General features: G+C 36.6%; 1 protein-coding gene across 1 annotated transcript in view; it reads left to right on the top strand.

Annotated features, from left to right (window-relative positions):
• CBLB (Cbl proto-oncogene B) overlaps positions 1-26,833 on the top strand; it is a 133,919-nt gene that overhangs the window by 101,079 nt on the left and 6,007 nt on the right. The window contains exons 10-17 of the mRNA XM_035897586.1: positions 1,987-2,172; positions 4,427-4,792; positions 7,351-7,445; positions 14,947-15,087; positions 20,751-20,839; positions 20,939-21,070; positions 22,296-22,433; positions 24,714-24,833. Of these exons, the coding sequence (XP_035753479.1) occupies positions 1,987-2,172; positions 4,427-4,792; positions 7,351-7,445; positions 14,947-15,087; positions 20,751-20,839; positions 20,939-21,070; positions 22,296-22,433; positions 24,714-24,833 (1,267 nt within the window). The remainder of the gene's footprint in view (positions 1-1,986; positions 2,173-4,426; positions 4,793-7,350; positions 7,446-14,946; positions 15,088-20,750; positions 20,840-20,938; positions 21,071-22,295; positions 22,434-24,713; positions 24,834-26,833) is intronic.

Here is a 26,833-nt window from a genome sequence, read left to right as displayed (position 1 = left end):
TGCTCGATGGAGTTATAACTAAACTTTGAAAACTAATGCTATTAAATTACATAGTGTTTATTATGCTATTTAACTGATAGATGCTTTCTTTTAAGGAAAATGAATTGACATTCAGTTATAGTAATTTTATAATTATGGTTGATCAGGCATGCTTGCGAGATACATATCTTAGTTATTCAACTTCCCATAATGTTCAGAGAGGCTAAGCACCTCACAATCATTAATGTGTTTATCATCATGGACTTCCAGTCAAGGTCAGGAAGATTCACCAATTACAGGAAACAAAGAAAATTTAAGGACAAGCTATTTAATATGAACATTGTGACTACTTCTTTATAGAAAGGAGAAACTGGGAAGCTTCTGGTAGCCATGAAGAGTATGAATCTTGAGTTGCTCAGTCTCTTGAAATTGAATATGTAGTTGTGACACTGAGCTTACACACTTAGACGAAGTGGTAAGACCCTACGTATCACAGAAAAAAAGTCATTCTGGCAATGGAATTGAACCTCAGCCTGCTAGCTCTTCAACACCTCCTCACTCCTCTGTCTTTTTTTTTTTTTTTTTTTTTTTTCTTTTTTAGTGTTATTTAGTAATGCTGTGGTAGCTCCTGTTTCTGAAGGAACTCTGGTAGCAATCCCAATTGTGTAGGACAGAAAATTAAACTAAGCTGTAGTGCATAGGGTAAGGAGTCAGTATACTAGATTCTTTTCCTGGATCTCCTTTTGAATTTATGAAGTTTACAGACTCTTTGGCATAGTCGCTATATGTAAAGAAAGGCAATGTAGTTTACTTGTTTACTTTGTTAAAGAGTTTCCTAGTCCCAGCCCTGTCATCATTATGGGATGTATAGCATTGGTGAGAAAAAGCTTATGAAAAGAGGGGAAGGATTTTCATCGAAGTGATTTAGCTTAGAGATGGGGGCATTTCTGTGAGCAATTGTATATGCTTGCCTGAAGAAGATGGCAGGTTGTTAGTCTTTATAGGCAAGTTATAAAGCGAGAATACTAGGATGCCTCAGTGCACAAAGGCACAGGCACGGGCAGATGCTTGGTGTGAATGTCTTCCAGCTACAAATGTCTGCTGTCAGGGAAAGCACAGAACAGCATAAACATGCAGGTTTGCTTACAGTAAACTTATACAAATACAGTGGGTTCATAGAAGTAACTTTAACTGATTTATGCGAACAACTAAACTGTGTTTGTTAAAACTCAGCCATATGAGGCTTAGGAACTAGCTGCAAAAATGGGTGGAGCCTGTTTTGAGGATTGAAATCTTTGGTTCTGATGAATTTCAAAGGACAAGGCAAGAAAAAATTAATCATCATTTGTCACCTGGGGAGATGTTAAGTGTGTGTTTCATTAGTTTAATATTTGCTAAAATGATAAACTGAATTGTCCTAAAGTGATTTTTGTAAATCAGCAAATAAATGAGGAAAGAAATAACTGCTTTGTCTGCTGGCTTGCTGATGATTTTGATTTGTAAGTTTTCAGAAGACACATATGTTCCATTTTCTATGGAACTGTGATTTGAAAATGGGCTGTAGTTAACAGACAGTATCATAGGCATCTGACTTTTAAAAGCTATGTATAGGATTTTAGATGGAGTACTCTATGAATGAAAAGGTCATCAAGAGTAGCAGTACTACAGTAGAATCTCTGTGTACATTTGTGATTGTTTCCTTTTGTATGGCAATGTTAGCTTGTTTTTTAAACAAATTACTGGAATATATATTCTTTTATTTCATCACAAATTAACATGGATCTTAGTTTTGAGGTAGAATGACTTGTTGACTTCTTTTTCACTAACCGTAAGCTGAGCACCTATACTGTCTATTAATTAAGAGTATCAGGGTGATACTTCATCATACATTATGATAAAGGTCTATTAGTAAGTACCTGACAAATATCAAATGTTTTAGTCCTGGAACGGAACTTGTATACTTGGTCACCAGGTAAATACTATTAATATTTTCGTTGTGTCTTGAAGTGCAACGAGAGGCAGAATTCACCAGTGACTTCCCCAGGATCTTCCCCTCTTGCACAAAGAAGAAAACCACTTCCAGACCCCTTGCAAATCCCACATCTTAGTCTTCCACCTGTACCTCCTCGTCTGGATCTTATTCAGAAGGGAGTAGCACGGTCACCATGTGCCAGCCCAACTGGATCACCAAAGGTAAGTCTTATTGAACCATTATTTCTTTGTATACAAATACTGAGAAATCATATTTGATTGTTTCAAGGTGAGCTTGCTTTTTTGTTTTGGAAGGTAGAATATTATGACATTTTCCATGTCTATTTTCTTTTTAGGAGTTTGCTCTGTCCAAAAGAACTTTAATTCCTTGTAGCTTAGAAAAACTTGAGGTTAGATCTACATTGATTACATCTCTTATCTTTCTCAGCTGACTTTGGCGAGTGCCTGTTCATTTGCCTAATACCTTACATAGTCAGATGTTCACAGCTATCTGTGTTGGTCAAATGTGACCTTTGTTTGTCTGATGATTATATTGCACTTGGTTATGGTCAGAATTTTAAAGACATTCCTGTAATGGATCAATTCTCTAATAAACCCTGATTAATGAAAATAAATAGAAATGAAAGTTTCCTGAAAATTGATTTTAAAGTCATTATCTCATTTAAATTATATGTTGCTCTCTGATGATGATTTATGCTCAATTTCCACAGTATCCGTACAAGAAAAATATGTGCAGATACCCTGCTTTCAAAACCTTAACTGGCATATATTAGGACTCGAGTTTCAAGGGAAATAATAGTGACTCTATAGCGAAAAAATTATATGCTGTGATTTGCGAAACTAATGATACTAAAGAGTTAATGATTTTTTGAGTGCATAAGCATGAATGAGAACAAATGCTATGTTGCTCTCTATTAGGAGTTGATAATTTTGTTGTGGTTGCTGTATAGAGAGGGGGAGTTAGATTTAAATTTTGATTTTTAGATGATGAATTCAAGTTCAAAACATGACTTGAAACCTGTGTGCTCATAATAATCCAGTATGAAGGACCCTATTTATTTTGTCAGATTTTTCAAGCTTGAAAATCAACTTCTTTTTAAGATTCTAGCAGTTTATAATTTAGAGGAAAATAGAAGTTTGAATGGTTTCTTTAAGCTTTTTTCATCACTTTTTATATTATACAAGGGAATTTATAATACATTGAGGATATATGCTAAACATTTCACACATCCATTAAAATAAATTTTACAATAGTATATTTTTACAAACTTCATGTCTTACAAAAAATAGAAAATCAGAAATGCCATTAATATTCCTTCAGATTTTTCAGGGACATTATTTTGAAAATGCTGCTTTTTTTCTTGAAACTTTTCCTGGGGGAAAAAAAAAAGTATTTTGGGGGGATGAAAGGGAAATAAGATGGGGGCAACAAAGAATAATTTCATACTTTAAAAAAATTCGTATTTATAAAAAGAAAAACACGACAATTTAGTTCCACCAAGACTACTACTTCAGTCAAAAAACTCTCTTCTTTTTCTGCAGTGGAAAAATATAACTGTAAGCTGTAGCAAAAAATTTGGACCTAGCCATTATGTTCCTGCCTTGACAGTGAGAATAACTATTTTTCTTAAGTAGCAGATGAATTAAACACTTCTTAATTTATTATACTGTCCTATTTATAAGAATAGACCTGCACGTAGAATAACTTTATTTTCAATCTAAGTAATATGTTGAGGTGCCACTCGAAGAATAATGGTGGGCTACCCTGTGAAGTAAGAGCAAATACTATTCTTATTTTAAAACTTTTGTGGCTTCCATCTCTTCAAGTGTTAATAATATGCAGGCTTACCATAGCCCATGAAAATTACACCTTTCAAGGGAAATCATCTTTCATGTATTCGTTAAGGTAGCTGGTGGTAAGAGAAAAACATTTCGTAAATACCTGGCCCAAGTTTTATTTTGTAAAAAGCTCTTAGTAACTCAGTCCTAAAGAAAATGTTTGGCTTTTATCAGATTTGTGCTCTTAGAAGCTATAAAGCTATCTGTATAAGGTTTGGGGTTTTTTATTTTATTTTCCTGGTGACTTGGTTTTCAGCTTTTTCCAAACATTCTTCAGAATTCATTTCAGCAGCTAAATAAGTGATTCAAAGGATCAAAGCAAAGGATTCTGGAATAAGTGTGTGGGTCAGAAATCTGCCTCAGTCAGTTTTCTTTTCTCCCCTCCACCTTTTTCCTTGGGTTACTTGTGCAACAGCAGAAATGGGGGCATGTTTTCTGAGGAGAGGCCAGGTTTTCTGCAGAATGCAGACAAGACTAGTATTTAACCTACTGTCAAGTACTCTGGTGATGCCTTGAAAATCTCTCAGTTAGAAATGGTAAAGCCATACTTGATCATGAGAGAAATATTCATGCCTATATGCGACTTTTTTTTTTTTTAACTTACTGTGTTGTTTAGTCTTCTCCTTGTATGATGAGGAAACAAGACAAACCGTTGCCAGCACCACCACCACCCTTGCGTGATCCTCCACCGCCCCCACCAGAGAGACCCCCTCCAATTCCACCAGACAATAGGATAAGCAGACACCTGCATCATCCGGAAAGCGTGCCTTCCAGAGACCAGCCGATGCCCCTTGAAGGCTGGTGTCCCAGAGATGTGTTTGGGACAAGCCAGTTAGTAGGATGTCGAATAGGGAGTGATGTTTCTCCCAAACCAGGCCTGACTGCAATTTCAAACATAAATGGAAGGCACAACCGCATAAGTTCTGATCCAGGATTTATGAGGAAACATAGACGTCACGAGCTGCCAGCAGAAGGTGCCAAGGTATGAAATGAGCTGAATGTGTGAATCCTAATTTGATACCCTACTGCAGCACTGTCTTGCATTTGTAAAAGTACTGTTTGTATTGGTTGGTGTTGATCTGTTTACAAATCTTTCCTATTGATTCTTAATAATAAGCTGGTCATAAATAAATGGTTTGTTAAATATTGTAATTTGTAAAGCAACAGTACGTGAGGGTCTAAGTTACAATTTTAACATGAAAACCACAAAACATGGCTTTGAGAGAAAATTCTATATTTGCTATATTCTATTAGCAATTATCCATGCAGTTGGTGCATGATAATAGTATAGCACTGTATGCTGTAGTATACTTACATAGCATCTCAGGTCCACTTTGGAAGTGTCTTATGCCAAAATTGTGTATACATGTGCTGATGGAATAGTAGATGTTCCAGTTACCTCTGTTATAGGTGAGGTGAGGACTTGGAAACCTCTTCAGTCTGTAATGTATGCAATATATACAGATGATGTATACCAATATACTTAAATTGTCAGGTATATTGTGTACATTAACATAAAAACCTAAATATTCTAAAGGTCAGTTGTGTTGCTTATCAGTAAAACATTATTTTCAAAAGAGCATTAAATTAGTCATATACTCCAGTAGAAATGATCCAACCTGCCTTGAGCCTAAGAAAGAGGAAACGTACATCCAAGGCCAAGCTAAATGTAGAATCATTTTATTGTATCTTTACCACTGGCTATATAGGCAGCATCCTTGAAAGTGTTCAGTGGCACAACCCCCAGTATTGCATTGTTTGATTTGGTATCATCATCAATACTCTAAACCTTATTCAGGGTAGTTAGCATTGCAACTCCCTTTTTCTTTGTCAAATGTTTACAGTAATTCACCTATATTTAGCTGAATTTTCCCTCCTTTGTACTTAAATCAGAACTTCAGCTGCTGGAGTTATGCATTGTTGTAATTTGTCCATAGCAGCTTTTGACTTCTCTTGGACAAATGTCCAGTGTAATGTCCAATAATTCATTTTCAGTGCTGAGGGTGTTCAAAGTTGTCACCTGCAACCTTTCCACTGATCATCTAGCTTGGTTTGGCTAGGGGCCATCTGCTTGACACCCACAAACAAAAACATACTTCTCCTTTCCTTGGTTGCAGTGAATAGATAGTATGTATAACTATGGTGTTTCTTCTATGAAAAAAAATTGAAAGGATTGTTTGCATATGTTAATTGCAGATATCTGGTGGGGGGAGGGTGTAAGGGGAGTAGTTCTGGCGTTAGGCAGCTTCAGACAACTTGCAAGACTATGTACAGTTGGGGAGGCTTAGGTTTGAAAAAAGATCAAGTGGTGATGGCCTAAGAAAAAATTCCTAGTTCCACTCTAATCAGTTTTATCAAAGCAGCTCACTAATTTATTCATAGAGTAGGTTATTAACTCAAAGCTGCTCTTCTTTTGTTCTTAAAGACTACATAGCTTGTGCTAAGAAGGATGGATTTGTGGTTAAGTCATGGTAGTTAGAAATCATCAATTTTTCTCTCTGTTTGCTTTTCCCAAGGTCACAAGCTATTTAACCTTTCTATCTTAATTTTAATTCTTTTTTTATATGCATGTTTTGGTTATTTTGAAAGAATGTTACTGAAATTCAGTTAGTAAAGAACATTGACATACATGATGAAAGGTGCTTAAGAAGTCCATGGTGTCCATATAGTTAGAATGTCCTTTTATCAGCATTGGGGTAAAACACCAAAATTTTACTTCTACAACTAAGCTGTTGTTTAAAATTCTATAGGTTTTCATCCGATTTTAAAAGGATACTGGGTTTATATCTTCATATAGCATTCCAGTTGTGGTCTGGTGCAGTATTGAAGCTGATGGAATGAATACTTCTCAAATCAGAATAACCACTCAGTGTAGAAATGCCATTGTAGTCTGGAAAAGTCAGAGATCTATTTCTTTAACCAAATTTTTTTTGAACTGTCATAGGTTATAGATCTAAGCCATTTGGTTAAATTGAGCAACTGACAACTCTGAATTATCATTTCAGGCTGTATGCATATTCACAAGGGAAACATTTAATCCACTTTCACCCCTAATTCATAGATCAGTTGTAATATGATCTTTTTGCTATTGGTAAAAGCCAAGAATCAAGATGACAATCCTGTGGGTAGGGGTGGATTCTGGCAGACACTGTGTCACAGAGTTTTAAAAAACATTAATATGTTTAGCATGCTGTACCTGTTGTTTTCCCACTGTACTTCTCTCTCTCACTTTGGTTTGCAATCTTGAAATCTTAATTTCCCCTCAAGCAGTTCAGCTGTAACAGAGTAGTCCACCTCATAACCATGATGTGGAACTTCCTCTTTTGGTGAAGTTTTAAGCGCATGTGTTCTACAGTTCCCAAATAGGGGAGCTGAAACTGGTATGAAAGAGTCACTTCAGATAACAGCTCTGTAGTGTGAACTCCTAGGAAAGCCTTTACCCATAATCTTCTCAAGGTCTGTTTTGTAAAACCTAGTTGATGAAGATCCATGATGATAAATGGGAGGAGAGACCCACTGTAACATTTGTGTGATTTTTAGGTCTTCTCAAATGGTCATCTGATAAATGAAGAATATGATGTCCCTCCACGGCTCTCACCCCCTCTTCCAGCTGCCTCCATCATCCCTAGTATAAAGTAAGTTAACTTTATTTGTAGAAGAAATGTGTTTAATTAATGTTGAATAATAGCACTGATTCTGTGGTGCTGAAAGAAAAATGGAGAAAAAGAAAGAAATAAAATGAACAAATGTAACTTGGTGATACATTTTCCATGAACTTTAATGTGACTTTACAAAGGAAACGTAAATTGTATTGATTAACTGGGAGCAGTTCTAATGTTAATTGAACATACTACATTTTTATAGGAAGAGAGAATAAATTGTGGCAGATCTTGCTCACAGGCATTTGGCAGTGACAGCAGACACTGTCTGATTTTGCTTCTACTACTACCAAAGAAGTGTGGTCAGAGCTATTTATTGCAGGAGATGAGAGGTTCTAAGGCAAGTCCTAGGGGTAAAGACGATGATTTGTGTGCGTTCTGCCCCTAATCTAGTCATACTTTCTGGGCTTTCTACACATGGAGCTTTATCCGGGGTTCAAACCAATATCTTGTACTTGTTGTGGCTAAAAACCAAAACCATTTCATATCCATTTGAAATGGAGTCAACCTCCCTGAGTTCCAGAATATGGTTTGGGAAATTTTGTCATTTCAAGTTGCAGATTACTCTTAGTCTTCCAGTAACGTGGCTGTTTATTTGGTACCAAGAGGTTGCTGTGCATAGCAAGTATCTTTGGACTCTGAATCATGCAGGATTTTCTGTAGAACAAGAGATATTTAAAATAGAAAGCTTGGAAGTGCTATAAAGTAGTCTGTAAATTTTTTGTTGTTTTGTAAAGAAAGCAGAGCATATTGCGATGCGTGATGTTATCCTATGGTTTCTTTCCAATGTACTTGCGATTGTTGCTGTTAAATAAAATAATTGAGCAGTCAGTACATATTAATACTGAGAATTTTCTCCTTAGTGTGTGATTTTGCCATATCTTCAGCACTCATTCCATTGTTGTTCAGTTAGTGGTAACATAAAAGACAAATACAGTTCAGCTTTTCATTAATATGCTGGTTTATCTCTTCCTAAGCACTAGAATAAAGGTGCAGTGGAGCATTGACTTTCATTCAGAAACATGTGTTCAGGTGGAGTAATTGCTGAGTTGAAGCTCTTCATGTTTACTTTCAGTTCAGAAGAAAGTTTTAGAATGTTTTCCAGACATTTTTGTAACTGAATGTTGTGATGTAACCTGATTGAGGTACAGTATTGCAGGGGTACCATTTGGATTCCTCATGTTATCAATCCCCTCTATAGATTGATCTCCTTGGATTGACTACTCCTTCCATGATACAGTGCAACCCCTGGGACGTTCCATGCCCTGTCAGTCATAAAGAGAAAGCAGTAACTCTGATAGACAAACTAAATACTTTCATATTCAAAAGCAAATTCTGAAGAATTCTGAAAAGGGGAAGATTCTTATTTTTATTTTTCATAGTGTTGAAGTAACAAAGCATTCTGCTTCATGAAAATCCCATTTTTTAATCAGATTTTTGCAAATGTAGCCTAGAATCAAAGTACAACCTATACATACACCATACAGTGTTCACTGGAAATTCCACAAGCAATGTACACAGGCACAAAATACATGCCAAGCCAATCCAAAACCAGAATGTGTGAATTTAGCTTGGTCAAAAGAGATATTTTCATTAACTGAAGTCTTCTGAACAGAAAACTGATGTATTCCAGCCAAAAGAAAATTTTTGTTTGCTAAAACCAAGCTCCATAAAATTTTCAGGAAGAAATTAACTTTCATTTCTGGTTCGGTTTTGTACTTAAACCTTTTAAAAAATACACAGCATGTTTTAAATTTTGATCTTTAAAATGTAAAAATATCAATCTATAACCTTAAAGGTAAGAAGTTAGTTATCTAATTAACAACTACTAAAACATTACATGGAATGGCTCTTAAAAATTTATTGTTGTGTGTTGTTTCTTGAAACACTAATATATCTATTTTAAATTGATTTCGATTTAAGTTTTTGTTACCACTAGAAAATACCCTGATAATCTATAACAGTGTGTGGCAATATTTACGTGGAAAAACAGGCGGGGGGGTGGAATAGCAAGTTTACTGAGTTTAATATTTCCACCAACCACAATAATAGCTTTCAAAAAGGTAACCTAAATAATATTTAGCATTATTTAATTTGAAATGTCAGAGAGAATATTTTACAGCCTGTTTGTCCTCCTGTTAAATTGACTGCACTAAGCCCTTGTAAATATGTTGAACTGTACTTGATCCGAAATACTCTTGCTTTCCACAACTGTGCTACTGCAATCAATCTGGTGTGAGTTTCTCATTTTTTTTCCTACTTTCCAATCTCTGCAGAGTTGTGGCATGAGAGCTGGCTTGATTCATACAGCTGCAAGGCATTTTATTTTTTCTAGTTATTATCATAAGACTGTAATTCCAAAGGTTTGACTGAAGGATACATTGACCATGAATGAAATGTCTTAGTCTAAATAATGAGGAGGCAAAATGACCTTTAGTTGAAACTACACAATTCTAAAATATCTCTACTTAACTTGTTTGATCGTCTTTTACTGAACAAGACATTGCAAATATGACTTTTTTCTTTTTTCTTTACTAAATTACACTAATAGAAAAGCACTACTGTCTTTTTTCTGGAAACAGTGCTTATTTATTTTCATTTTACTAAATTGATTATTATTAACCATATTTTAATAATGAATTGTTGGACTCATGTTAACCAAGCATCTGACTTTTATTTTCCACTCAGCTGCTATGTTGCTGATCCTACATGTTAAAACAGTTATTCTTTTATTGGACTGCTGTAATTATGCCAGATTATTTTTAGAAGCTTTGATCAAATTGCTCTTTTATTCTTGAAAAAATAAATAAAACTTTTATGTCAAAGATACAGAACCATTATTCCACAAAACTTAGAAGTTTTCAAGTTAAATAGTTTGTTTTATTCCTGTGAGTAGCTCCCATTTTGCTACATCAGTAGAAAATTGGCCATCCTGTCTCGAAAGTGCTTTATAGCACCATGATGTTTTCTGTGAGAGAGCGTCCATTTTTGAGTAATGACACAGCCAATTCCAAGTACTTTTTGTATTCTATAAATATGTTTCTATCTAGTTGTTTTGAGGTCAAAAGGTGTTTCTCCTCTTGCTATTCTCTCTATCTTGCTAAGAAACTTTGAAGGTGAATTCATAGTTCCATTAAAGGCTACTCTGGTTTGGAAATCCTGGTTCCCCTTGAATTCAGCCTTTGGCATGGTGCTTCTCCAGTGGTGTTAGAAGGAACACTGCTGATGTGCAGGTTCTAGACATCTGAGACATGATGCTCCGGAGGACACAACGTGCCCTAAGCTCATAGCTTGACAGGCCAGTGAGTTTGGATGCATCAGCTGTTCTGTGGTAATTCTCATTGCGTTGCAAGGCTTATCCTGTGACAAATAGAAAATTATGTCCTCCTCTATGAATGAAGGTGAACTGCTTTGGATACACTTTGGTTTTAAGGGTAGAGCACACTCAAGGGCAGTTGACAAGTATTGACGTGATCATGTGGTCCATATAACTTTTATTTGCTGAAACAGTTTGCTTGAGGCCTTACAAGATTAAAGCTTTTTGCCTTCATTAGCAAGTAGTACTCTGCATAGGACAGAAGAGTTGATAGTAAGGACCTGATGTCTGTACTGTACGTGTTATGGGGCAGCAGTTCAACTAGCTATAGTCTTTAGCAATCAGAACATAGTAGGGGCACACTTGGGGTGTATCATGTTTTAGTTTAATCTGAAAAGTATTCAAGTTGGGTACTCCTCAGTACAAATCGAAGTATGGTAAGTGGGGGAGGTTAAAGGGATTCATTTCAAAAGCACAGTCCTGATCCAGACTGAAATACATGGACTGCAAGTTCGTGTCTAAGTTCTGTGAATCAGTTTACCAGTACATGATGGAAGGGGAACCTTTCCCTGAAATACTTCTAAATAAGTGTGAGATGTTGGTTTCCCTGGTAGTCTGTTTACGACTAAGCTGGACACTAAGTGGCTTGACAAAAACGATTTCTTACATCTTTTCCTGTTTTGCCTTTGGCCCTTAGTGCTCAGTAGGATAGAGAGATTGACATCTAGCCTTTGTTCAACAAACCAGAAAATAGAAAGTCGTCACTTACCAGAATGTAATTCTGACTGTCAATTTTAAAATATTTTCACTTAAGGAGTAGGAAGGGGAACTAGAGAATATATAAATACAGTGCACCGGTCAGTTTTGTGTTCCTCTGTACACAAATCTTCTAACGATGTAGACTAATGAAGTGTTTTAAAGTGTAATTATAGAAAATTTCACCAGCTTGATAAACAGATGCTTAAGTCTTTCATGTCTTCACTTATAATGACAATGTTCATCTGTTTGTTTACAAAATACTGTAAAATATTTGTCTATTTATCTTACTTGGTGGTTTTGTGTAGAACAAGAGTTAGTCTTAGAACAATAGAGATTTAATAAAAAAATAGATCTTGAAAAAATTTCAGAAAAAAGGATAGACATCTAGCAGGACAACACAAAATATGTTTGGAGTCAAATATTGTTACAACTGGAATAAACTGGAAGAGCAATATGACTTTAAAAAATGAATTCTGAAATATTAATAAAATACAATGTAAGTGTAGGGCAATTTTAGGACCCTAGTGGAGAGTATATTAGCTATATGTTAGTGCTCTAACTCTTCTGCTTTACAGATCAAAAGCACCTTTCAAATATTAATCACATAATAATATTTTCAACCTGGCAAGTATTTTTTCTTACTTTAAAGGTAGACAAGGAGAGACTTCACTAGTGTGAAGGACTTCTCTAAGGCTACACAGTGTTAGGAAGCAGGAGACTTGGAACTTACGTCTTTAATATCTCAAACCAGTAACAGTTTCTCAGCAGGGCAATAATGTTGGGAAATAGATTTTGGCATATGTATACACACTGGTATCCTGTGAGTAAAGATGTAGCTTTGTTAGAACTTAAGTTAGGTTCTTGTGTCTATTCAATAAAGAAAAAAAGCAGAGGCATGAACTAGGTGAAGAGGGGAAAGCTTTTTTGGTATTCCTTGACTATACCAAATTTATTTAGTTTGTAAGTAAATTCTTCAGCTTTCCTGTCTGAGAATTGTTTTTATCAGGAAGCTGGTAAGACTAGCTATTATAACGCTGTACTTAGTTCAGGTGATGATCAGGCTCTCAGTTTTACTCTGTAGATTTCCTTAAAAAAATTAACTTAATTCACAGTATTGCAGGAGTCAAAATCTTTCCTATAACCAGCTTCAGATAGGGCCTTCAGAGAAGGGGGTGTATGGTGGGTTTTTCCCAGTTTAACAGCCTTTGAAGAGGGCTTCAAACAATACTACCAACCTGATGTTGGTCAGTATTGGACATTTCTGGTCTAGATATTAATATTTCAAACATTGCTATCTGCAGAAGCCAGCAATTCAATTTGTGATTGTTTTCAGAAAGCACAGGGTTATATATACATATATATAAAACATCTCCAGAACATGCTGGATTGCCATGTGAGAATGATTGCATGTCCACAGAAGTGAGAATGTTTATTCTTTGTGGGCCTTTCAACTCTCTACCTGAGAATGCTACAGAGTTCTTACTGTCCCCGGTACATTTTTATCTTCTGTTCTTTAAATGGTCATACAGCAGTGACACAGACCTCTTATCCATCTAAGAAATCAAAGATGGAAAAAGCAATTTCACACTGCATTGCATTGTGAAATATTCTTCCCTCTGCAGAAGGTGGTTGAAAACTGCAATATAGAGCTTGAAGTTCAGTGCCATAAATTGTCTTTCCCTCTGTCTTTGCAAAAGAATCTGGATTCCCATCTTTCATGAGCTTGTTTCGGAAGTCAAAAGTGTATTACTGATTGAAGGAAAGAGGAGTGTCAGAGTAGTTACAACTATCTAGGGAGCTCTGGACTTGAATATATTCGAAACAAAACCAACACATCTGCCCCCTTCTTTCTCTATTCTTTTTCCTTCTCCCTTTATTTATTTATTTATTTATTAATTTAGTGACTGCTTAGTACTCATGATAGTTAGTTATTAATTTTTGTTCACAGACTACCTGGATGTTCTGAAGCCCTGTGGCATCATCTACAGTAAATAATGAGAGAGACATATTTTTCCTTTGTGAAGGAGTGTGCTGTTGTGAGTCAGGTGCTGCTTGTGTTGAAAAAATGAGGAGATAGGCCTGCCCTGTCATTTCAGCTCTTGCCCCTGTAATAAAATCAAACTTGACCACAGGAAGAGAAAGTATGTCCACTCCCTTCTCATATTTTCGTATGGTCCTTAAGAACTTCCTAGACAATGTATGAAGTAGATGTATCTTGTAATGTAGCATGTAGTTCAGCTCAGGGGCCATTAGCTATACTTCCATGCCGCAAATCAAAGTGGCCGTAGATGCATTGCACATCTTTGTTGAAGGTCCTCCAGCTGTTGTTTTTTTCATGGCAAAAAACAAAGGTGCTATTCACTGCATAGTGTAATATCCAGATGATTTTTAAAGTTATACACTTACTGCTCTTCATGTTCAGCTAGTTTAAGAATCAAACTTAAGTTTGTGGTTTTCATGTATGATCAAGCTGTTAAGTTCAAGTTAAATTAAGTCCTTAATGTAAGTTTTTGTGTTTCAGATGTTTTGCAAGTTTCTTATTTATCTTAATGTATTGGAGTAATTGCTATAAATGGAGGGGCTCTATGTATAAAAGAGTAGATGATGTTGATTGCTAGACCTATAACCTAGCTAGTGATATTTTATGAAGGGCAAAAGATATGTTGAGCTTGTTAATATCCAAAAAAATTACTTTCCCCGGACTGCTCACTAAAATGAATTTTTGCCCATCATTTTGTTTACACTCATATAACAGAAAACCAGGTAGGAGTTACGTTTTTGTTTTAAAAGAAATCTCATATCCAGCAGTATTCTCCACGATGGGACTTATTACCTGTAAATGGAGCTTGTGAAGTCTACCTCTTCCCTGGGCTTCCACTGCTTTCAAGAGTTTATATAAATCATTGTCTGGGAGGACAATTAAAGACAATTACTGTTTGAAATAAAAATAATGTAAAGTACAGGCAAATTCTGGGAATTTGATAATGTTACGGTTGGAACAAGACTTCACAGAAAGGGTGAATGTCAGCTGCCACACTGAGGCCTGCTAAATACTATTTGCCCTGAATTAACTTTTGTTTAGTTCTTTTGATAAGTGCAAATGGGTTAAGCCTTGTAAGTGCCTATTTAGTACTCTAATTCTTTGCAATTCTCTGTTATGCTGTACTTGCTTAAAGTAACTGTTTAAATCGTAGAAGGTCAACTACCTACTTCTCTATGCGTTCTCAGTGACACAAAAGCCAGTAACCTTAGAAGTTTTAGTTTGACATGGTGGTTTTGTTACCTCATACGTAGCAGATGTGTATTAAGGATGTGCAGGCTAAAGAAAAGTGTTTTCTGTATTGTACTGAGGTCAAATATGTAACAGCTAAAGAAAACCGTGTCTTTTTCTCATCTCCTTAGGTGCCCTGTTACTTCAGCAAACTCTCTATCTGATAAATCAAGGGATCACACAGATGATGATGAATACAAAGTTCCTTCTTCACATCCTGTAATATTGAGCTCACAACCTCCTCATAGTCATAATATAAAACCTCTTGCTCGGTAAGTTCATTTAGCAGCCTTGAAGGCAACTTATTTAAAAAAAATCTGCTTTTTTCAAAATTTAACTGGATTCAACATTTATAATGATGGTTAAGCTTGCCTGCCTTCTAAAATGTCTTATCTTTTAAGGCTTGGGTTACTTACACCTCTGTTTCATTTGGCCACCACCACAGTCATAAACCCGTGAAATTTTTATTATATCTCTGTTGTGTCAGAACTGAGTATTTTTTGCGTTTGAATACCATTTATGCAGTTGATCCTTTTTTCCCTTAGGCTGAGGTTTTTGGAACTTGACCAGGAAATTCAGACCCCACAATTCTTGCAAATGTAATTATTAGGGGAATTGTGTGACTGAAATGCCCCAAGTCAGCTTTGAACATCTTAATCTTTCACATTTTGTATAATTCATTTTAAGAAACAACACAGTACTGAAAAATCTGTGAATTGGCAGTTGTTTGTACTTACTTTTATTCTGGTTTTGTCCCATGTGTACTATGTCGTTTTGGCTTTTCGAGCCAATTTCACAGTATATTTTCTTTGTGCTTCTCAAGAAGAAAACCTTTTTTGAAATTCAGATGGAATATGTCTCTTCTGCTTTAAAAGTGTTCTAAAATAATATCTCCAAACTGTCACAGTTCTGAATTATTAATGGACTATGGCAAGGAGATTTGGAGCCAATGGACATGGCAACTGAAGGCTATGTCACTCCTGTTGAAATTCTTGGTCTTTGACTCATAAAAAAATCCGAATGTCTGGAATTAAGAGAATAAGTCTTGGGAAAAAGAAGGATCAATTCTTGACTGGTCTTGTAGGTCAAAAGTATGATACTAAAATCAAGTCTTGATCTAAAAAGTTCAGACTCTTCTGCTATTAAAAAAATGCAGTGACATATTGCCATTTTTTCCTCTTTCTGTCAGAATGTGATGTCAAGGACCCACCATCAATAAAGCTTGCCATGTGTCTCATCCTAAAATTAGCCAATTATAATTTTTAGACCTCTTTAATCAGATATTTAGAACAGGTGGAAAAAGGTCATAGTCTGATCACTCCTTGTATGCAGCTTAAAAATTCTGTCTTTATTAGAAATGCTGAGGCAACCTCCACTGCATAGATGTGAATATTACACAGTTTTCTGAACTTCATGGTCTTGAGCACTTAAATTCCTACCTACTTAAAAACTCCAAACAAACAAACAAAAAAACCCAACAAAAAACCAAACCAAAACCCTCTCAATGTTAGCCAGGGAAAAAAATGAGAAGGAAAAAAAAATTTGCAGGTCCTAATCCTTTTCATAGAATCATAGAATCGCTTTGGTTGGAAAAGACCTTTAAAATCATCGAGTCCAACCTTTAACCTAACCCTGCCATCCCACCACTAAACCATGTCCCTAAGCACCTCATCTATCCTTCTTTTAAATACCTCCAAGGATGGGGACTCTACCACCTCCCTGGGCAGCCCATTCCAGAGCCTGACAACCCTTTCAGTGAAGAATTTTTTGCTAATATCTAACCTAAACCTGCCCTGGCGCAGCTTCAAACCATTCCCCCTCGTCCTATCATCTGTTACCAGGGAGAAGAGGCCGACCCCCACCTCCCTACAGCCTCCTTTCAGGTAGCTGTAGAGGGCGATCAGGTCTCCCCTCAGCCTCCTCTTCTCCAGACTAAACAACCCCAGTTCCCTCAGCCGTTCCTCGTATGACTTGTGCTCCAGACCCCTCACCAGCTTGGTTGCTCTCCTCTGGACATGCTCCAGCAATGCAACATCCTTCTTGTAGTGAGGGGCCCAAAACTGAACACAGTATTCGAGGTGCGGCCTCACCAGCACCCCAGGCAGCTTTCCAGCCACTCTTCCCCAAGCCTGTAGCGCTGCATGGGGTTGTTGTGACCAAAGTGCAGGACCCGGCACTTGGCCTTGTTGAACCTCATGCAGTTGGCCTCGGCCCATCGATCCAGCCTGTCCAGGTCTCTCTGCAGAGCCCTCCTCCCCTCAAGCAGATCAACACTACCACCCAGTTTGGTGTCGTCTGCAAATTTGCTGAGGGCACACTCAATCCCCTCATCCAGGTCATTGATAAAGATATTAAACAAGACCGGCCCTAGAACTGAGCCCTGGGGGACACCGCTTGTGACCGGCCGCCAACTGGATTTAGTTCCATTCATCACGACTCTCTGGGCTCGGCCACCCAGCCAGTTTTTAACCCAGCGAAGAGTATATCCATCTAGGCCATGAGCCGCCAGCTTCTCCAGGAGAATGCTATGGGAGACTGTGTCGAAGGCTTTGCTGAAGTCCAGATAGACAACATCCACAGCCTTTCCCTCATCTACCATGCGGGTCACCTGGTCGTAGAAGGAAATCAGGTTGGTCAGGCAAGACCTTCCCTTCATGAACCCATGCTGACTGGGCCTGATCCCCTGATTGTCCTCCATGTGCCTGGTGAGCACACTCAAGATGAACCTCTCCATAACCTTCCCCGGCACTGAGGTCAGGCTGACTGGTCTTAAACGATGCCGTTTTTATTTGAGTGTGTTGTGCTTCTGCATGAGAATGTCTTTCTGTACCATGCAAAGTCATCTAATAAAGGCTGAGTTGCATGACTAGAATTACACAGGATGTTACCTTTCTTAGACAAGAAGTCATCTGCAACAGAAGCGAGCAGTATGTGGACAGATTACCTTGGTTTAGCAGCTTCTGAGGGCTATGTCTAGGTTAGTAAGCAGTGTGGTGCAATAGAAGTGGGTCTGTAAAAGGGACCAGTTGACTCCAAGGACCCCACATTCACACTGTATGTTTTGGGAAGTTTTGGATTCAGATTAACCCTAACATGGTCCTGTGGCTTTAATAATTGAAGCACATTGGATGAGCTCCTGCAGGTCATTTTTTGAGTTAACGTCATACAGAAGCGATAGAGTCTGCATGCTGAGAGCTCTCCGCAGTGTAAACCAAAGTGCTGTAAGTGGGGATGACTCATGGAGATTTGTTTCAATTCATACTCCTGACCTCAACTAAAATGCTAATATCTAGATGCACCCTGAAAGATTCTTGAGAAAATAACCGGCTGGAAAATTAGAAACTTCTCATTTTCTGGTATCCTTCTTTTGCAGAAAAAAAGAGTTGAGTGCTTTCAATTGGCTGGTATAGGATTTCACCAGGCCATTAGAATTATTAATAGAGGCTGTAGATGGAAAGCTGATTTCAAAGTTTTTTGCAGTTTCTAGTTTATTTTTTAGTTACCGTACTTGGTCTTGTGCATATGGTGGGTGTTTTGGCATTAACCCAGGACTTGCTACAAGGCAAATAACTCAGTTTGCTATTCAGGTTGGTCTATAATTAAAAAGACCAACTCTTCTTACTATATATTCTGATAAGAATTTTAACTTGAAACAAACCATTCTCCTAAGCATTAAAAAAAAAAAAAAAAGAATCCCATTGAATATTCGTGTATGAATAAATATGATGTTCTGTATACTTAAAATGTCTCCTTCTAGCTAATGGTATTGCTTAGATGTGAAAACTGAGATGAAGATTTCAAAAAGAATCTTGATTCTGGTTAATGCTGTATTCTTTTAATGCACTTTTAATCTTATGGGGAGGGCAGTCAATAAAAGCTTAACTTCTCAGTACTGTTTAGCAAACTGTTAACAACAATTTATTTTTTTTTTTTAATTGTCACAAATTTTTAGCATCTTTTAGTTCTGTCCCCCAGCATCACCTTCTCTTATCCCTTTTCCTAAGTGTTGCTTCCTCCGTTCTTGGATAGTATTCTAGAGTTTTCAGTAAACTAAAGAGCCCACAAAATTTATTCTGGATGTTTTGTTGTTTAGATACTATGTCATCCTTCCATCCTGCTCCCAAATTTGTGTTGCCTCTAGGACTTTTTGCTCTTTTACCAGTAGATACGGCAATGCTAAATATATTGCAAGAATAATACAAAAAATGGTTTGCAGTCTTATTTTCTGGCTGATCAGTGAATTGTCTGGTTTGTTACAGCTGATCATCTCTTCCCGGGTATGGGGCAAGTTCAGAAACAAGAAATGGAGGGAAAGAATTTTAACATTACTAATCAGATTATTATTAGAAGAATTATGCATTAGTACGTTATCTATCTTCTCCTAATAAAGCTTTTTCCAAAAGGAAAATCAAAGGACAGAAGTTAGTTCTCATTTGCTGCTCTTGTACTGGTGTTTATTGTTCATGTAAATAGGTATTTCAGCATGATTTGTGAACTGATCAACTTAACTGGGCTCATAATGACCTGAAGACTTCTGAAGTGGTGCTATGTTAACTTATCTTAGTGCCTGTGGCTGGTTAGATTATTGAAAATGCAGAATAGATTCAAATTAAAGTAGAAAATATTCTTAGTGTATACACTGAGGAGTCAAAGGAAGTGTTGCATCCACTGCATTTCAGAGACTGAACCAATCTAATTTCAAAGATAGAAGCAACACTTCCTCTACCACTTCCCTGGGGAAATTAATTTATAACAAAATAGCTCTTACCATTAGTTTTTTGTTTTGTTTTGTTTTTTAAGTCTTGCAATTATTCTTACATTGATTTCATTACTCCTAGTTATAACTCTTGGGACCACAAACACATTTTCACTTCCTCTTTCCTGTTTATATATTTTTAAATGATTCCAGACCTTTATTCATCCCTCCTTTCCATATAGCCAAAGCTGATAGGTTTATTAAAGTTCGTACTATTGGTAAAAACCCAAGAGCTGAAATTTTAGCTGTATAAATCTCTAACAGATTTGCCAGTATTGGATAATAATGGTGCATGGTGGGTTGGGATTTTTATTTTTAAGCTGGAATTGTTTAGCGTGGTGGCCTTTTTCCAAAGAAATTCTCTGCAGGGTCCACAGTTCCAATGACAAGAGTAATTTCCCAGTTCTTTCACATTTATTTAAATGATATTTAATATTATGAAAAGGCTTTTGTTCTGTGTTTTTCCCTGCAGTATTTGAAGAGCCATCTTACAAAAATAATCTCCAATATTTTTCTGACAACATTATAGGCAACTTCTTACTGTTTGATTTAAATTACGTTCATATTTAATTTAATACTGTTGTTTAATTTTGAGGGTGTAATATGCTTCCATTTTTTAAAATTACTAAACTGTGTTAGAAGTATCAGACTCAGCTTTTTGATACAGAAATGAATAGGCACATGCAAAACTGCTTTGGCTAGTTAATTATTTTTTTTTTAATGTTTGGAGTTTTTTGTTGTTGTTTTGGTTTATTTTGTTTAATGACTTTTCTGTGTACTTCAGTGTGGATAATTACCAAAATCCACATTTCCCTTTGCCATATTTCTACTAGGGAAAAATCCAACAGCTGGGAAGGCAAAATAGGCTAGAGTCTGTGACTTAACTAATGACCTGAGCTCTGAAGTGAGGATTATGTTTACCGTTAGTTCTTCCTCTATCTGTCTGTTGCAGCCTTGAGTGTTACTTAAGCCATGTCAGCATCCCACCAAGAAAGCAGTATAATTGACAGTTAACCAGTATCTGCTCTCAATATAAAATATGTAAAGTTTAAAATTGGTGCAGCTTACCGTCTTTCATTTGTTTCCATATAATGGACTGCCAGCTCAGGTACTTGGTCATTCTGGGAATTAATACTTGGATAACTGGTTGATTGCTTCCTGTTTATTGTCTGTCTTTAGGGTGTGTGAGAATGGTCAATGTGCTGGAGTAACGAATGGGACACACAATGCAACTTCTGAAATGAAGAAATCAAAGCATCCAGAGTTAGGTATGGTTTTTTTTTTTCATTATTTAGAAAAAAATTTGCTGTGTGCTGTTCTAAGCGTACAGCAAGAAAGCATTCACTTCTTGTGATTGTGTCATTCAGGAGATGTCTATGATGCACCTACTGTTCCGGTACCTTTGCCACCTGCACGACCTCCTACCAGAGACAACCCAAAACACAGCTCTTTGCTCAACAGGACACCCTCCGATTATGATCTTCTGGTGCCCCCTTTAGGTTGCAGACTTTTTGCTGATTACTTTTTATGGTTAAACATTGCCTAGATGAACCAAATGCCACGTTTGTTGAAAAACAACCAATGTTAAGTATGTTAACAATGCCAAACAAGCTATGGGGTAAACATTACAATTGTATCAATATTTCTGTCAATGATCTGTGCTTGGTATCTGTCTGTAAGCCCTCATGCAAGACAGACGAAAAGACATACTAAATCTGTATTCAAACTATAAAGAAAAGCAAAACCATTTTCCCTAAAATAAATTATACTTCTTTTGTCCCTTAATGTGAAGCCTGAGCATTGCAATTTAATGCAAGAGTGGAGGGTTTTTCCTATTGTAGCTTAAATAATTCCATTTCTTTTATCAAGTGCCAAAGAGGTGGTATTTAAGACAAAACTAAATTAAATTAATAAGTTTACTTTTGGGGTTTTTTTCCCGCTGCCAAGGGACAGTTCAAAACTCACTGCTGCCTGCAATCACCAAAAGCTATCTTTTCCAACCCTGATTTCTGTTCAGTTCTCCTAAATGAAAGTCAGTGAGCTCTGCATATATACTGAGGCTGTGCTTGGCCACCACCCACACCTTCATTGACAAACTCAGCTGCATGATCGTTAGACTGTAGCGTATGTGTCATCATCCAATTTTCTGGTTCCATAAACCTTTTGAACATTTGCCATGTTACTGCACTATGCTCTCTCTGGTCCCTGAAGTGTTCCTGAGTTGCGAGAGTACACAGAATTAAAGGCAGAAGAAGGCATAAAATCACACTGCTTGGTAACCCTAATTCTGTCTGCACCACCTTTGTGTAAGCCGTACATTCTTTTGCCAAGCCCTAGAAAATTCAGTTTATATCTGGGGTCAGAGCTTTAGAACAGCTGATAAAGACAATACATAGTATAAATGTAGCTGATTCAATGTAGGCAGCATTGGTGTTTGAATACAAATATTTTTGCTTAGCCACTGAAACATAGCTGTTATTCTACAATGATATTCAGTGAAAGCAACTGAGCACTGCAAAAGGTCATTCAGAGCATGTTTTAGAAGAGGGTTGTGCATAGTAAGAATCAGGTTTACAATTTCATTACTGGAGTCACTGAACTGCTAGATGAACCCTAGGATTAACAGCCTCAGCAGCCAGAAAAAAATAAATTTTAAGCTTCACTCTTTGTTCTACAGTTCTTAATGAAGTTTGGCTCATCTAATAACTCTTTTCTAAAATACAGGTGAAGATGCATTGGATAGCTCACCCCCTTCACTACCACCACCACCACCACCGGCTCGGCACAGCATGATTGAGCACACAAAACCTGCTGGCTCAGGAAGCCGACCTCCTTCAGGGCATGAACTGTTCCTTCATTCTGGTAAGAATACAAAGGAAAGAATGTATTTTATTTACTTTTCCTTTACTTCAGAAGTTTATCTGTTCTGTGATACAGAAGTCTGTTTTGTCTGTATTCCATTATACAAAATATTAAAACATAGGGGTTTTTTAATGGTGGAGATGAAACAACTCACAGTATAAAAATACTTAACTTTTATTATTTTATTATTTTACTATTATTCATTATCACAAATTAATGAAATAAGGTCAATATATCAATACCAGGCTAGACATTTTGGTAAATTGTACTTTTCTTCTAATAGTTGTTACTTGTGAAGTGCCAAGTTTTCTGTTGTAATCTGTAACATTAGTCTGTATTCTTTTGTCAACTCCATTGTTTTCTACAGTAAAACATAATTCATGGGGTTTATTTTCAAGTCAGAACATGGGAAAAAAACTAGAAAATAAGGGAAAAGAACATCCTGCTTTGTTAGAACTGTTGTACAATTTTGCTGCAAAACTACATTAATTGTAAACACAGTTGAAGGCGCCTGTGGTTCATAACCTTTTTGATAAGTCAGTTTTTCACCTATCTCTCCCAATGAATCACTGTGACTTTTTTTAGTCTGGTATTTTGCTTGTTAAAAGGTACAAAAGCTATATTTACAATTTATGGATATTGTCTTTGAGTTGAAAAGCGTTTGATTGTCAGGTTAATTAAGCTGAATATATTTGCCTCTGATGGTACAGATTACAACAGGATTTTTGTGGGTTATAGTGCATACGTGTGAAGTGACTTTTTTTTTTTCTCTGTGGAAGCTTCCAGAAGATGTTGGTGTCTTAACTTTACCTTTCCCAGGAATATTGTCAGTGATTATCTACTTTGTGGTGCAGTTAGATGTCTTTCTCCTCCTATCTGTTTGTCTTAGAAGCTGTATGGAGAGAGATAAATGAAATGTTTGGTGATAGTATCACAGGAATGGCAGAATGTAGATGACAAACAGTCATGTGCAACTCTATAATATGCCTGACAGGTTGTTGGGCGTTTGGCTGACCTTTGTGAATGATACTAGCTGTGGGATGGAAGTGAGCTAGTTTAGGTTGAAGTGGAATGACCTTTTATGGAATGTTTTTATTATTCAGTCCAGTCTGAATGGGTGCCTCAATTGTATCATCTAATGCAGAAACACACGCTGTGCCGTTCAGTTCTAATGGGGACGGAGAGGAAAAATAGAAGCCCTCACACACAGATGCACACAAGCTCCGTCGATCTGTATACAGCTCCTAGAAACATAGAGTTTTAAATTACTAAGTATTATTTCCAAATAATCTAAGAAACCTCATTAATAGCATTTAAAAACATTTAATAGCTTTAAATTAAAAATCTGGAAAATGTAACTATGGCCATGTTCTTCATGTTTGCATAGTAAATACAATCTTATAGCAGCAGTTTTCATTAGTCTTCTAAGCGTATACATCTACTTAGGCATACATGGTTGTGTGGATTGGCCTTTTTTTATTCATATGGTATTTCTAAAGTCATATTACTCACTTTGCATGTTGTCAGATAAACTGCTGTAGATGATTTATGATGAGTTTTTGGTGATTGGTTTCTGTACAAGTCTTGAGGGTGATTTCTCAGCTATCCATCAGAGCCTGGCAGATTAGAATAATAATTCCATCATCAACAACAGCAAAAAGTTGCACTCACATACAAACACTCTTATGAGTCCAGAGCAGAAGCCAGGTCCAGGATGGTAGTCCCAGTCCCGTCCTGTCCCATTGTGTCCTGTCCCTCTTTCCCCCCTGACGTTCCACACCCCCCACCCCCACCCCCCCCAAAAAAAAAAAAGGAAACAATATGCCAGGACTATGTATTTCTTTCATTTTTAAAATTCTGTTCTTGTAATCACCAGAGAGAACTGAATAGGAAATCTGCCCTGTAGTCTTTGTGAACGGCAAAGCATAGAAGTGTTACCAAGCCCTAACAAAACTGAATAGCTGGGATATTTCTAATTTTGCTGCTTCAGGCTTTGCAACCTCATCCATGCTCTGCCAGCTACAATCCTAGCAGTGTCAGGGTTGGGTAATTGAAAGGTATCTCATGGATGTAAACAGCAGAGCCATGGTCAGTGCAGCATAGATCACCTTTGAGCTGTGCTCTTGGTTTTGTCAGTTCAAGACATAGTTACGTATGGATTCGTGGCTCCTCTGTCTGAAGGGAGACTATTTTAAGGCTAGACTCTATGCATCAGCACACACCCCCACCCCCCAGTAATTCTAATTACTCTAAGACACCTTTTTTGTTCTGTTTTTACAGATCCCCATTTTGATCCGATAACTGGTCATGTTCCTTTGCCACCTGCTCGTAGAGTAACTGGAGAAAACGTCAAAACAAATAGGACATCTCAAGACTATGATCAACTTCCTCCCTCTTCAGGTAAGGTAGAAAACTGTTCTTGTAGAAAATTACAACTTTATGAAGCAAATAAATTTCATCCATAAAGTCCAATAAGATTTTTGTCATTCTGGGCAGCAAATGGCAATGGTAATACAGCTTTACAAAAATACAAAATCATGAAAGGATAACAGATTAAAGTTCAGCAATAAAGGGGGAAGCAGCTACCTCTTCTGTCTGTAGGTGTAGATATTATGGCATCAGTTTCACCAGCTGCCAAGGTGAATGCTTATGTGAGTTGTAGTGTTCCTTATCTTTTGAGAAAAGCAGAGGTTTTTCTGCCACCTTTAAAGCTCACAAGAGATCAGAATTCCTGCAGGGACTGCATCTCATTTCCATCTTTGTTTCATTGCTCCTAAAAAAAAAAAAAAGTAGCTTCACTTTCTAAACTATTACTATTTTCTGATCTTTTTTGCTAGTAAGTTTGTCTGAAGTTCTAAGACAATTTTAAAATGTTTTTTTAATAAAATAACAAGAACCAAAACAAATTAAAACTCAGTCTTTCATTTACAACAGGTCCAGTAGAAGCAATTCCTCTGCTGTAGAAATTTTGCTTGTGGTTTTCAGGCAATGTGAAGAGCATTTAAGGGAAAGCTACTCAAATTAATTAATATAATTATAAAATGCAAAATATAAAATAAAGTATTACTTCTATTTCAAAGTGCTTTCACCAATTTGTAAGCACATTTTCATTTCCTTAGATGTGCATGGTATATGGGGAAGGGGGAGGATTGTCCTACCTGCATCATTTTGCTGTGTGGGGAGACCACATAAAGAAAGAGCCAAGTGATGATTTGAACCATTATTCATTCTCCAGATAAGAGTGAATTGCATAAAGACATGAAGAGGCTTATTTCTCTGGTTTTTCAGTTGTAAATCTGTAAATCATCAGCGTTTAATTGCAACAATCACGAGTGGAAAAATGATACATTTTTTAATTGTAATTATATCTCTCCTTCTTAGGAATATGTAGTTCATATCTGCTGTGGTGTAGGAATGAAAAAAAATATTTTTCCAGCTTAATGTGCAGGGGGAATTAAATAAGCCTGAAGAGCGCTACAGAATTTTTAATGAATAGCACATTTGAGAATTAGTGTGATGGCTTTGGTAAATAGTAGCACTTTTGGGAGGATACCTCTACTAATACAACAGTGTTTCTCTTTTTTTTTTTTTTTCTTCCCCAACTGTTAGGAAAAAAAAAATTGTTTTATAATGCATGTTTTATATGCGACGCTGTGAGGGTTTTGTTTGTCTTACACCGTTAACTTGATTTATTTAGGGCATTTTAAATTCTTCCATAATACAAACTATGATAATGATATAACTATGTTTTAAAGCTATGGAGTTTTCCTGTAATTCTTGCAATTCTATGGTAGAGCAACTTTTAATTTTCCTAAATTACTGCGAGGTATTTGCTACTTAAGATCTTGGAGCTTTCTGATGTCACTTAATAAATACTTTTCTATCTGTATGTTTTCCACAGCCATCTTCTAAAACATACACGTGTCGACCTTTGCTATAAATATCATTCCAAATCAGCATGATGTACAGCAAGATATTCAATTTAATTTCAATTAAATGAAAACTATGTGATAGATCATGTCATACTCTTAATTGAAAAGTTGTTTTTACAGTGGCAGTAATTCTATAGAACAGAACTGTTGAGCTTCAGGATGAACTGATTCACCTTCATCTATGATTTAAAAAGACAAGACAATGTAGAAATATAACCCTATTCAGAACTTTTGGGTTTGGATTTATTCTGAAATAATCAGTTCACTTAGGAAATTCTTCATTTCAGCCTTTTCGTATGGTGATTCTTTGAACTAGCTGGAAAAGAAATGTAGTTCGCTCTAAAATCTGATTATAAGTTAGCCACTGGCTCCCTAAAGTAACATGGGGAGTCCTTTAAATTCTGTGCCTCGGTTTGACTGTTTTTAAGATTGCTGTCATGATGTTTAACTGAATCGTTAATATGTAAT

This window comes from Egretta garzetta, unplaced genomic scaffold (genome assembly GCF_000687185.1).
Source record: "Egretta garzetta isolate BGI_Z169 unplaced genomic scaffold, ASM68718v1 scaffold367, whole genome shotgun sequence".
Taxonomy (NCBI): domain Eukaryota; kingdom Metazoa; phylum Chordata; class Aves; order Pelecaniformes; family Ardeidae; genus Egretta; species Egretta garzetta.
The sequence above is the reverse complement of the archived record's forward strand: the minus strand, read 5'-3'. Positions and strand labels throughout refer to the sequence as shown.